The sequence below is a fragment of the Dicentrarchus labrax genome, unplaced genomic scaffold, assembly GCF_905237075.1.
Source record: "Dicentrarchus labrax unplaced genomic scaffold, dlabrax2021, whole genome shotgun sequence".
Lineage (NCBI taxonomy): Eukaryota > Metazoa > Chordata > Actinopteri > Moronidae > Dicentrarchus > Dicentrarchus labrax.
This window is the reverse complement of record NW_026136714.1, coordinates 5,456,961-5,468,197: the sequence shown is the minus strand read 5'-3', so window position 1 is coordinate 5,468,197 and position 11,237 is coordinate 5,456,961. Positions and strand designations below refer to the sequence as shown.

At 39.0% G+C, this 11,237-nt stretch overlaps 3 protein-coding genes across 4 annotated transcripts in view; 1 reads left to right on the top strand and 2 right to left on the bottom strand.

Annotated features, from left to right (window-relative positions):
• Nucleotides 1-1,638: 1,638 nt before the first annotated feature.
• On the top strand, nucleotides 1,639-3,872 carry LOC127375721 (uncharacterized). Its single transcript, XM_051421898.1, has 6 exons — nucleotides 1,639-1,830; nucleotides 2,191-2,333; nucleotides 2,487-2,554; nucleotides 2,881-3,009; nucleotides 3,182-3,277; nucleotides 3,365-3,872. Exons 1-6 carry the CDS (start codon nucleotides 1,720-1,722, stop codon nucleotides 3,451-3,453), a joined length of 636 nt encoding a protein of 211 aa, XP_051277858.1. The 5' UTR covers nucleotides 1,639-1,719; the 3' UTR covers nucleotides 3,454-3,872.
• Nucleotides 3,873-5,424: 1,552 nt separating this feature from the next.
• Nucleotides 5,425-9,242, bottom strand: f2r (coagulation factor II (thrombin) receptor). Its single transcript, XM_051421896.1, has 2 exons — nucleotides 9,083-9,242; nucleotides 5,425-7,791 (listed from the first exon to the last, which is right to left on the bottom strand). Exons 1-2 carry the CDS (start codon nucleotides 9,150-9,152, stop codon nucleotides 6,563-6,565), a joined length of 1,299 nt encoding a protein of 432 aa, XP_051277856.1. The 5' UTR covers nucleotides 9,153-9,242; the 3' UTR covers nucleotides 5,425-6,562.
• Nucleotides 9,243-9,434: 192 nt separating this feature from the next.
• Nucleotides 9,435-11,237, bottom strand: part of iqgap2 (IQ motif containing GTPase activating protein 2) — a 32,991-nt gene continuing 31,188 nt past the window's right edge. For both annotated transcript variants that reach the window (XM_051421894.1, XM_051421895.1), the window contains 2 exons: nucleotides 10,612-10,720; nucleotides 9,435-10,128 (listed from right to left, as the gene is read on the bottom strand). In XM_051421894.1, coding sequence (XP_051277854.1) covers nucleotides 10,015-10,128; nucleotides 10,612-10,720 — 223 coding nt within the window. In that variant the 3' untranslated portion in view covers nucleotides 9,435-10,014. The remainder of the gene's footprint in view (nucleotides 10,129-10,611; nucleotides 10,721-11,237) is intronic.

The window sequence follows — 11,237 nt, the reverse complement described above, 5'->3', positions numbered from 1 at the left end:
GTCATAATAATACGAGAATAATGTAACAGTCAAAATATTAGGTCCCCCCCCTAATCAGCTGCTATAACATTATAATTTCCCGGGGATAAATAAGGTATTTCTGTCCATCTATCTATCTATCTATCTATCTATCTATCTATCTATCTATCTATCTATCTATCTATCTATCTATCTATGAGAATAAAGTCGTAATATTACATCATTTTATGAGAACTCTTACAAGACAGAGCAGTCTTCCCCCTGCGTTAAAATGAGGGTTGAGCATCTTGTAAAGTACTTTGGTATCGGTTTCACAAATAAGGAAATACTTAATCTTTTGGCACATCAGCATCAAAATTTTTTTATCAGTATCAGGACTTTGAAATGATTGTGCAAACGACGAAGAAAGAACCACATGGACTTGGAAGAAATTGCTTCTTTTGTCGAAGAGGAGCTGTCTGGTAGTGGTCGACTGCAAGGCTATCGGTGGTTACATCTGCTTTCTTGTATTATTATTACATTATTCTCATATTATTACAACTTTATTCTCGTATTATTACGACTTTATTCTGGTAATATTACGACTTTATTCTCGTAATTTCAAAATTGTATTTATTTATTTATTTAGTGTGGCCCTAATACTCCGTCATACAGCCTCAAACCATTTTCAGTGCACCAATAAAGACACACCAAGAGACACACTATTTACGTGATGGCATGTAGCCTGCTTCATATGTGAGTTACTTAACTTCCTCTTACTTTGTCCATTAAGATTTAATGCAGATCTTTATTCACCATCTGCTGCAAAAACACAAACTAAGAAAACATGAAGCACATTCCACTACACAAAATGTGCTTTGAATCTTTTCTTGACATCTCTATGGTTCTTTCAAAGACCAATCATTGTAGATATTGGACCATGGGACACAACTGGTGATTCATTACCCAATCAAATAACATGTTGCACAAATTCTACACACATGGATTGTTGTGTAGAACTCTGTAGAGTTCTTAGTGTAGACGTCACATATCTGTTTCACTAGGAAGCACATGAAGTATGTTGTCATACTGTGACAAGCACATCATATGTGTATACCATTATTAAAATTTTTAGCAATAATTATCCCCACTAATAAAAAACAACAAAAACAAAACAAAACAGAACGACCGATTTAAAATGTTTTCCTGGAAAAAGGGAGGTAGTAGATGGTATGAGAGCTAGCTTCCCTGAGGAAACACAAAGCTACTAAAGGTCAAAGCAAATGTCCATCCTGTGTGCGTTGAATGAATTAGCAAATAAAGGTTTATGGAAATTTTTGGCCACTGCCATTGAAATAAGAGATGAGGACAAGAGACGTGTTTGTGTGTGTGTGTGTGTGTGTGTGTGTGTGTGTGTGTGTGTGTGCGTCTTTATTTTCTCTCTATTTGTTTGTCCATGTGTGTGACTCTGTACAGGGAGTATTCACATATTGAAAGATGGTGGGATCTTGTTTTTCAGACTCTGCCATCTGGCTGTTATGTAACAAGATAAATAGGACACAAGCCCTTACTGACTGGATGTGTGTCTGAAGAGGAGTGTGTGTGTGTGTGTGTGTGTGTGTGTGTGTGTGTGTGTGTGTGTGTGTGTGTGTGGGCTCAGCCCACTGTTACACAACACTTCCCCTGTTCCTTTGAGGAGGCTGTAGCTGGCAGGATCCCTGACATTAGTGGTTGCTCTCTGGCTGCCTGCTGACTCGAGCTATGGCTGCACAGCTGGTTTTCGCGCTGCTTGCTCTCACCTCCCTGGGTGCTGCATCTGAACTGGACTGTAAAGAGCTGGTGAAGCCTCTGGTACTGGACAGCCACAGCCCCGTAAGTATCAGTGATCATTTGTTATGAGCTGCTCGTATGTGGTGAGGCTCTGAGGCACAGCGCTGTGTGTTAATATAAAATGAATTGCAGGGTTTTGCTTTGGTGTTAAGTAATATTATGTTACAAATGTTCTACAGCATGATTTCAAATAACTAAGACTGTTAAAAAAGGAAAATGCATTAAACTAGTTGTTTAGCAGTCAAAAAACATAATTGGTAATTAATTGTATTAGTATATTGGACAGTATATGTTTTACTACATTCCTACACTGGATAATAAAGTATGATTGCACTCTAACATAGACAAGCAGCCCAGTCATGTGAGTGAGTTGTGTGGACGTTTTGCCCCTGTTTGTGGCAGATCTATGGGAAATGGGTGCTCCATGTTGGGTCGTGGGACCAGCCTGGCCTGAAAAGCGACTTGATATCGGTGAACAGCTCTTGGGTGGATCTGTCGGCTTCCTCAGACAGCGGAGTCATGACCATCTACTGGGCCGACCGCCTGTAAGGACACTGCTGACTGCAAATCATCCGTCACATGACCACAACATTGCCATGTTTAATTTCACTTTGACATAGTTAATCTGTCACAATTTACAGTTAAATTTGTATAGGTTGATTCGGATTGAAACTTTTTTTTTCTTTTTCTCATTACAGAAGTGAAGATAAATGCCTTCAGGGTGTAGCCAATGCCACCATCTCAGGAATGACCAGTCACACCACATGTATGTATCTGGAAATATTCACAGTATTTTTCTGCTGACTCACCATCTCTCTCTATGCTGTGTAATGTTATGTGTGTGATGCATGCAGCCAGTGTATGTGGATTTCAAGAAAACACTCACACAAGGCTCCGACTGCAGTATCTGACTATGTGTTACTATTATTCTTTTATTATATTTATTTAATATTTTTATGTGATATTTTATTGTGCACCATTTCAAATAGCTGTATAGAAAAAAATAAAAACATACAGTAGGTCACTCTGTGCTTGTTTTAATATTGTGCATATACATTTATGTGGATGCTTTGTTTTCCTGATGTTTCACAGTTAATATCAACGGCCACACTTCATATCATGACGGAAAGTACTATGAATCCTGCTCAGAATGCCTCCTGTCCGAAGACACCACCCTCCTCCCTGATGGCAAATCAAAGGGACGATACCTTTTCCTCTTTAGTAAGGCTTTTTTTCCCCCTCCATAGCTGATTTGAGTAGAAATACAGTTTTTTGTCAGTATTTGGAGAAATGACTGCCATTTGTCTCTATTTTGTGTCCTCTCTCAGTTGGCTTCTCTTCTTTCTCCCCATATAACTCTGCATGTTTTATTTCTCTGGCTGTTCTTTTAAAGCACGGACCGGCACTCTGAAGCCATCTGATTTAGAGACTTTCAAGAAGCAGGCAGAGTGTCTTAAATTCCTCCCAGAGTACCACTTTGGAGGATCAGGTCAGCTCTCATTTCAGCTCTGTGTCTTCCCAATTAAATTACCAAAGTCAATTTTCTTTCTTCACTAATATTTTTCTCTTATTTCAGATCTGTGTTCAGATGACAGGGAAACTACTTCACCTGCTGCAGAGAATACAGAGGATGAAGAAACTGATGTTCAGCCCACTGCAAAGTAAAGCAGAGCAAGGAGGTGTCATAGCCCACTGAACAGCCTACACACACCCAAACATATCCAGTTTAACATGCACTAAATAGTGTTGTTGTTGCATGTGCACTGATATAATATTGTCCTGTGAAGTAACTTTTCAATGGTCATTGCCTATAGCGTTAAAACCAGGCCTGCTGGTGTCATGTCATGTAAGCTCTGTCATGTGTAGTCTTATCATTGTGTGTCTCTGCCTGCTAAGTTCTTTGAACTTTTATGATTTAGTTTAGGAAATGTGAAATCTGACTAGCTTGTGGCATATTCTGGCAGGTACAGTAATGGTTGAAAAGTCCACTTAAATGCCTCCTTTAAATACATGTTGTTAGTTGAGTGTATAACTGTTTGGTAAACTGAAAAGTAAATGGAAAATAAAATAGCTTTCAATCTTCATCTGTACTGTGTTCTAGTCATTTATGTCTACCCTTATGCAGAAAAAGCGTTTGGCTTCTGAGCTTCAACATTTCCTTTTCCTGCTGACCCATATGTCAGAATTATACGCTTCATCCAAACTACTACAGCTCTTCTCAAATGCACCGCTGTTCCCAAAAACTTCAACAAAGACTGTTGCTGGGTAACATCCCTGTGAGGGGGAGAAAGAAGACGTCAAACTTTTAAACTGTCCCCACAAGGAGTCTACACACCCACAGGGAAACAACCTTCGTTCCACTGAAGAAAAGCTGCTTCAGGGCCTTTCTTAATGTCTCAACAGTCCGAGACAAGTCGTGGCACTTTGCCTGAGTTCATTCAGGGGGAGCAGTATTGGCAACAGTGGGCTGTTGAGCTGGCCATTCGATGCTGAGTAAAAGAAACCTGCTTGGCTCTGCATGGTCATTAAAACTCCACTCCACTGGTGCATCTGAGCATGAAGAAACCCCCTCCTCCCCCAAATTAGCACTTGCACAACAGCTTTTTTTGTTTGTTCGAAACCCCAGAGGGAAGATGAATCAGCTTTAGACGTTTTCTGTTGCAGCTTCAGCAACATCCTCTGCAGTGCCACTGTCTCTCCTTCTTCCATCTCATTCTCAACCCTCTGTCTGAACCATGGCTCTGTCTGTTGCTGTTTTTCTGTTGGCTCTCACTTCCCTCACTGCAGCAAGTGCACCTGACTGTAAGGACCTGGTCAAACCTTTTATGCCAGAGGACCCCAAACTGGTAAGTTGTTCTCATGATCCTTGTTTTGTCTTATTTATCCCAATTATGGTTGATTTGATTTAAAACGCATATTATCAACAATAAGTCAGATATTATTCATATATTATATGAATCTTGACTTTTTGTGTCAAGGTCTTTGGAAAATGGGTGTATGTGATGGGAGCTGGTGACCCCAAGCCGTACCACAAGGCACTGGAGTCTCTGAAAAGCTCCTGGATAGACTTGTCACCCACTTCTGACAGTCAAATTGTGACATTACGTTGGGGAGATCACTGCTTGTAAGTCTGGTAATTTAGTTAATTGAATATGCTGGCAGAATCCTCCTTAAATAAAGTTTGTAGCAGTGTGTTAGAAAAAAAAGTCTACCACGTTAAATATTCAGCCTTTCAAAATAAAATTCTATCACAACATGTTCTTGTTTCTCAGTAATCGGTGTATCTCAGGGGAGGTAAATGCAACAGTTTCAGGACTTGCCACCACGTTTCGCAGTAAGTGGACAAGTGATGTATTGATTAATACAGGAGAAAAGCAACATGTATTTGGTATGATATTAACAGGACAAATAAGATCACAGTATATGCACAACAACATATATTATCCATATAAATAATATTGCATAATAATAAGTTACTTTGTCTGCTTTTAAAGAAAATCTGTCAGACCACAAAGGACATATTCTACAGACTTGCTCTGACTGCCTGCTGTGGACAGACACCTTTCGAAATGGGGACACCACTGGTAGATACATCCTGCAGTTCAGTAAGTCCTGTCCTCATCAACTTTAACACAGTTTTGTCAGAGTTTCAAATGTGGTTTATTTATTTTTCAAACATCCCTTCTCTTTCAGCAAGGACAGGAAAAATAGATCCCAAAGATGTGGAAATTTACAAGAAACATGTTGGGTGTCTGAACTTCCCAGACAACTTCCATAGCTACGATGGTAAAACAGGTCAGTAACTTTTTAGTAAGCTGTAATGGACTGGGACCTGTGAGATCTTTACTGGACACTATCATTTATACAAGTTGCCACAAGGTGGAGATGTTGTATTTTCAAATGCAACATTCAAATCTACACTTTATGCAGCAACCATCATTTTTAGAGGAATTACAAGAAGCAAAATGCACATGGCCAGGAAATGGAAATAGAGCCAACATTGCCCCATGATGCTCTGGGAATATTTCATCTCTTCCGTTCTTCTCTCACATTTTATCTTTTTTTATCCTTTCCTGTGTTTCAGAGCTGTGCCCCGATGACAAAGAGAGTACAGAGTGAGCAGCAATGAAAAAAAGACAAAGAAATACAGCACTATTTGTATTAAGCAGAAATATGTATAATGTAGTAGTTTTGTTCTGATTGAATTATCTATGATTTAGCACAAATGTTGCTATTTACAAACACGTTTTTGGCTTCAAGAGTGCCAGTGCATGAAGTGATTAATGTTTTTACATATTTACTATAACAGATGATGATATACTGAATTGCATTATGAAAACTGTGATGTCAAAATTGCTGTTTTTGCCTTAAAATAATGCAGTTACTACATCACATGTAATGTTTACAGATTAAAACCTTATTGTTGTACAGTAACTGTTTAATTCCAATGATTCATTGGGAAAACAAATATGAAACAAAAATCTGGCGGACTGGCTGGCTGTTAAATGAATTAATGATATCACACTCATACTCATGTCATACTGGTGGATATATTTCCTTATTACAAAATAACAAATAGCTAATTGTTTTTAACGTAAACAATGATCCATCCAATCAGCTAATGTAAGTGCAAATAAATCCAGCATTTCCTTAGTCAGGAGTTCAATACACACTGACAATGATGTATCATACTGTACGTTTGTGTGTGTGTGTGTGTGTGTGTGTGTGTGCATATTTGAAGAGTGTCTCAGGCAGGCTCCTCATGTCCATGTAGTTAAGCTACCAGTCTGCTGTATTGGCTCCCCATGCCAGTTTGAATGCTCTCCATTTTGCAAGACCTGCTGCTGTCTGTCCGCCCGCTGGTTCTTGTACTTTGCGTTCCTGAGCTGCTCTCTGCTTGTACCAGTCGCCTACATCTGAGCAGAGCTCCCACCTGCTTCTGGCACTGAGAGGAGCCAAAGTAATAGAGGACTGGATCCAGACAGCAGCTGAGGCTGCCTACACACATGGAGATCAGGTACGCCTGGTATGAACTGTCACTGGACTTAAAGGACAGCTGAACATAGTGAACCATCAGGATGATGTTGGTGGGGGTGAAGCAGACAACAAACACCACCAGCACGACTAAAGCCATCACCACAGCTCGAGTCTTCCTGGAGCGGTTTTCCACATTGGCTGCTGCCAGAGCCTGAATAATACGTACGTAACAGACAACAGTAAAGACAAGAGGGATGAAGAAGAAGACAGAGGAGTAGATGGGGAAGAAGTAAAGATAGTAAGTTTGTAGGTTTTCCACATCCTGCACATCATGGCAGGTGGTGATGCCCAGGTCTGGCAAATAGATGGTTTGCCCAGAGATCAGGAGAGGGAACACTCCTCCGAGGGCTAACAGCCACATGGCCGCACACACAGCTGAAGCCGTCTGAGGGCTGCGCCACGTCAGAGAGTTCATGGGATAAACCACAGCTAGGAAACGGTCAATGCTGATACACGTCATGAGCAGGACAGAGCAATACATGTTGCAGTAGAAGGCTGCTGTGACAACTCTGCACATGAAGGAGCCATAGATCCAGTTGTTGCCATGGTAATGGTAGGCGATCTTGAAGGGAAGGAGCAGGCCGAACAGCAGGTCGGCGCAGGCCAGGTTCAGCATGTAGATCACCGCCGGTTTTCTTGGACGGATGTGATGCACAAACATCACCATGGCAACAAGGTTGAGGGGCACGCTGATGATGAAGACGAGGGTGTAAATGGTAGGGACAAAGCTTGTTGCCAGGCGACCCTGGAGAAAAGCTTTGGCTTCCTCTGAGACAGAATAGCGCTTCTGGGGATGTCGGTGTGGGCCATGGTGGCCATGTCTCTTTACTGGCTCCTGCTCCAACCCTGAGCCAGAGCCCCCATCATCCTTCAAACTGTCCAACACAGACAGGTCAATGTACTCTACTGGCTCATCTGTGACCATTACAAAGTGACCAGAGAAAGTCCGTGGGAGGAGCTCTGAGCCTTGAAAGAGACAGGGAAACAGAGCAGAAAACATCAGTGGTGTTCTGAAGTGCATGTACAGCACACTGTTACCCACACTTTTTAAAGGGTTAGGTTACCCAATTCTCACTTACAGTATCTCTAGCCAGGAGTTTTAGTTTTATTTGCTCAGGTTTTACATCTATGAATCGGTATCAGTACCAGTTACTCTTTAATCTAAAGTACAGACTTTACTGTTAACTGTTTTTATAGGGACAATTGTTTTCTTCTCATTCCTGCAGTTCAGATTAAGTGGCAAACTTTCATTTTGTTTTTGCAATTGGACAATCTTTAAGGCCACCACTGCCCAAATCCTCTCTTTAAAAGAATATTTTCATAATTTCAGACATTTTACAAATATATGATGCATCACTACATACAATATAGAATTAGTACATTAATAGACTGGAGGTAATTTAGCTTTAGTTATCTTACTTTAAGCAACACTTACCTCGGTAAAATTCCCTGGCAGTTAAGAGATGCCGGGAGGCTTAGTTGGGTTTTTTTTTTTTAAACCTGTTCATAATCTTCCATGACCAGTAGTATGGGAAGATGTTGGATACTGTACTTAAGTAAAAGTAGTAATACCGTACTGTAAAAATACTCTATTAAGTAAAAGCCCAAGTAAAATATTATCAGCAAAAAGGTATTTAGAATTACATTCTGTATGTACAATGGCTACTCACAAAATGTTGATTATTACAGTATTGGATTATTACTAATGTATTAACATGTAAGCAACATTTAAATGTCTGAGAGGAGCTGATCTGAAGTACTTTATATATTGTTGAAGTCTACCAATGAATCATACTTATATATTACAAACTAATCACCTGTTGTGAGTAAAAATGTTAACTTGCAAAGTAACTGGTAACTAAAGCTACAAAATCAGTGTAGTGGGGTAGATGTTCTAAGTAACATAAAATCGAAATACTTAAGTAATATAGGCTACAAGTACCACTGAATTGCACTTACGTAGCCTACAGTACTTATCAGACTGGCACATTCTTCAGTTTCAGGTAAGCGCAGTGTTATCCCTGCATTAAAAGCGTTTCCTACTGTATAGGCTAGGTTATAGCTGAAGCAACTGACAGCAGACGCCACATTTAATTTTAATTACAAGGGTCATATAATATAGTAAATGTTATCCTATTTTGCATTTATAAAACCCTGCAGAGTACAAGCATGTACTAACTGTAGTCAGATGAAATCACATCTCTTATGCACTATAACAGACTTCTACACAAAGGTTATGTTTAAAAAAGCAACTTACCATTTTGAGAGGTGAGTGCTGAGCAGTGGAGAGAAAACAACACCAACACCCCAACTGACAGGTGAACCATGGCTCTAATGTATATCCACCAAATATTTCACACCTATATGTGTGCTGAAATGGTCTGAACGCCACACAACAGTTACTGAGGTGTTTTTCTGTCAAACATGTTATTACAGTCCAGTGTGGATACTCCGCCTCCCTGCACATCTCCTCCCCATTACAGACAAATTATGTGTGACCAAAGAAGTTTAAGGTCGGCAGGCAACTGAGAAACCATTTGTTGATAAGTTAAATAATGGATAAATAAAAATACTACTGATAATATGGATGACATGAGAAAAAACACAACTGTAGGCATGTGTAATTTATTTATGCACATTGTTGAAACATTAGAAATCACTTATATACTGATAATACATATTAAAACAACATCAGTTTTAGCTCTTAAAATCGTTTTTAATGTTTTATTAATTAAAACATGTTTCTTTAAACATTTTAATTAAAAGGCACTGGTCATGCAGGCCGGCTGGAAAGTTGCTCTACAGCTTCATTTCTGAACTAATAGACAGTACTGTTTCGTCTGAAATTTCCATCAAACCTTTAAAGTTGTTTTAACATACAAGGTAACAATAACAGTGTGTTTCCCAACATCTTTTACATACAAAACATGAATACCATTACAATTTCATTCTTAAAAAATACATTACATTTACAATCACCACATGGAAAAATACACAACAGACACATTTAGTTGGACAATAACATTTCATTTTGGTGTGATCTATCAAATTATAACGAAACAAAACACTGCCTTGCACCATGGGATGTTTTCTGACTAAATTAAATTTGTTCAACAAACTCAGTACTGTCAGAAGGCACAATCTGTTTCCCCCCTCCTCTCCTGTTGCATTCTCTCTCCCTGTACTTTCTCATTTACCATAGAATTTTTTGTTGAGGAGGAAGATGAGTAAATTGACGTTCACTTTGGCTTTGTCGAACATCTTCATGACGGCCACGCCTTCGTACTGCAGCTGAAGGAGGTCCTAGATGCAAATAAAAAATAGATGCAATGAGAGACACACACACAAACCAGCTTGTAAACTTTTCAGCCATAGAGATCAGGTGCTGATATCCAAGGTTTACATAAAACTTAAATAATACATTCTGACTATATGGTTGTAGATTCAATTATTGTATTACTGTCATTAAAAGGAAGTCTTCCATAAATGCAATATAAACTATTTGTGGCTCTGACTAACCGACTGGCCAATTAGATTTTATTCATACATTATGTACTGTATATAAATTTTTTTCCATACTCAATACATACATACATACATACATACAGATAATTGATTACAATAACAATTGTGTCTTTAGTGGAAAATATTTGCCCCGTTTCCGTGATATTTCCTGTGAATAGTCCGATAAGGGGAAGAGGAAATTTCATCCATCCAGGTTTAGTGTTGACTAATGGGGCTGCTTTTATTTTTCGTGAAATTCTGACGCACTTGGGAAATGTTTACCTGGAAATGAAGCTGTACTTTTTCCATCTCAACTCCCATAAACTTCGCCTTCACCTCAAAATCCCCAACTTCCTCAGTGGGTGAAATGTCAAACATGACATTTTTGAACCTGAAAGAAAAAAGAAACAAAAACATGAGATTAATGACAAAAGGTGACAAATCACCACATGGGGGAAAAGTCCTATTGTTGCAAAAATATAAAAACTAAATGACAGTAGTTGTCAGCATTTCCACTGTTGATAGGACTCAAATCAGCTTAAATGTACTTGGTTTAACGATTTAACTCTTAACTCTAAAGAGCATGCTAATAGTTTAAGAGTAACAGATTAGGTGGGGCATGAAGACAGATGTCTACCCAAAAAATATTTTCCTTTCCACAAAAAGAAAAATGACACATTCTACTGTTCGTATAACAAAAAACAAGTCATAAAGTAGGACACAAATAAACTAATGGAAACTACAGTTTTACGTTATGAATAAAACCCCAAAATAGTTAAAAATACTTTGAATAAAAAAAAGTTCTCTGCATGTCACAGCTCAACAACAGACAGTTTAAGTGGTGTAAAAATCCAATATCTGACCATTGGTAACAATAAATACCCAGCCCCTTCTGATAGCTAGTCTAA

Coding starts and splice junctions, on each gene's coding strand:
- LOC127375721 (XM_051421898.1), top strand. CDS start 1,720: ATGGCTGCACAGCTGGTTTTCGCGCTGCTTGCTCTCACCTCCCTGGGT. Junction 2,334..2,486: donor ATCTACTGGGCCGACCGCCT/GTAAGGACACTG, acceptor TTCTCATTACAG/AAGTGAAGATAAATGCCTTC. Junction 3,278..3,364: donor GTACCACTTTGGAGGATCAG/GTCAGCTCTCAT, acceptor CTCTTATTTCAG/ATCTGTGTTCAGATGACAGG.
- f2r (XM_051421896.1), bottom strand. CDS start 9,152: ATGGTTCACCTGTCAGTTGGGGTGTTGGTGTTGTTTTCTCTCCACTGC. Junction 7,792..9,082: donor AGCACTCACCTCTCAAAATG/GTAAGTTGCTTT, acceptor GTCTCTTTCAAG/GCTCAGAGCTCCTCCCACGG.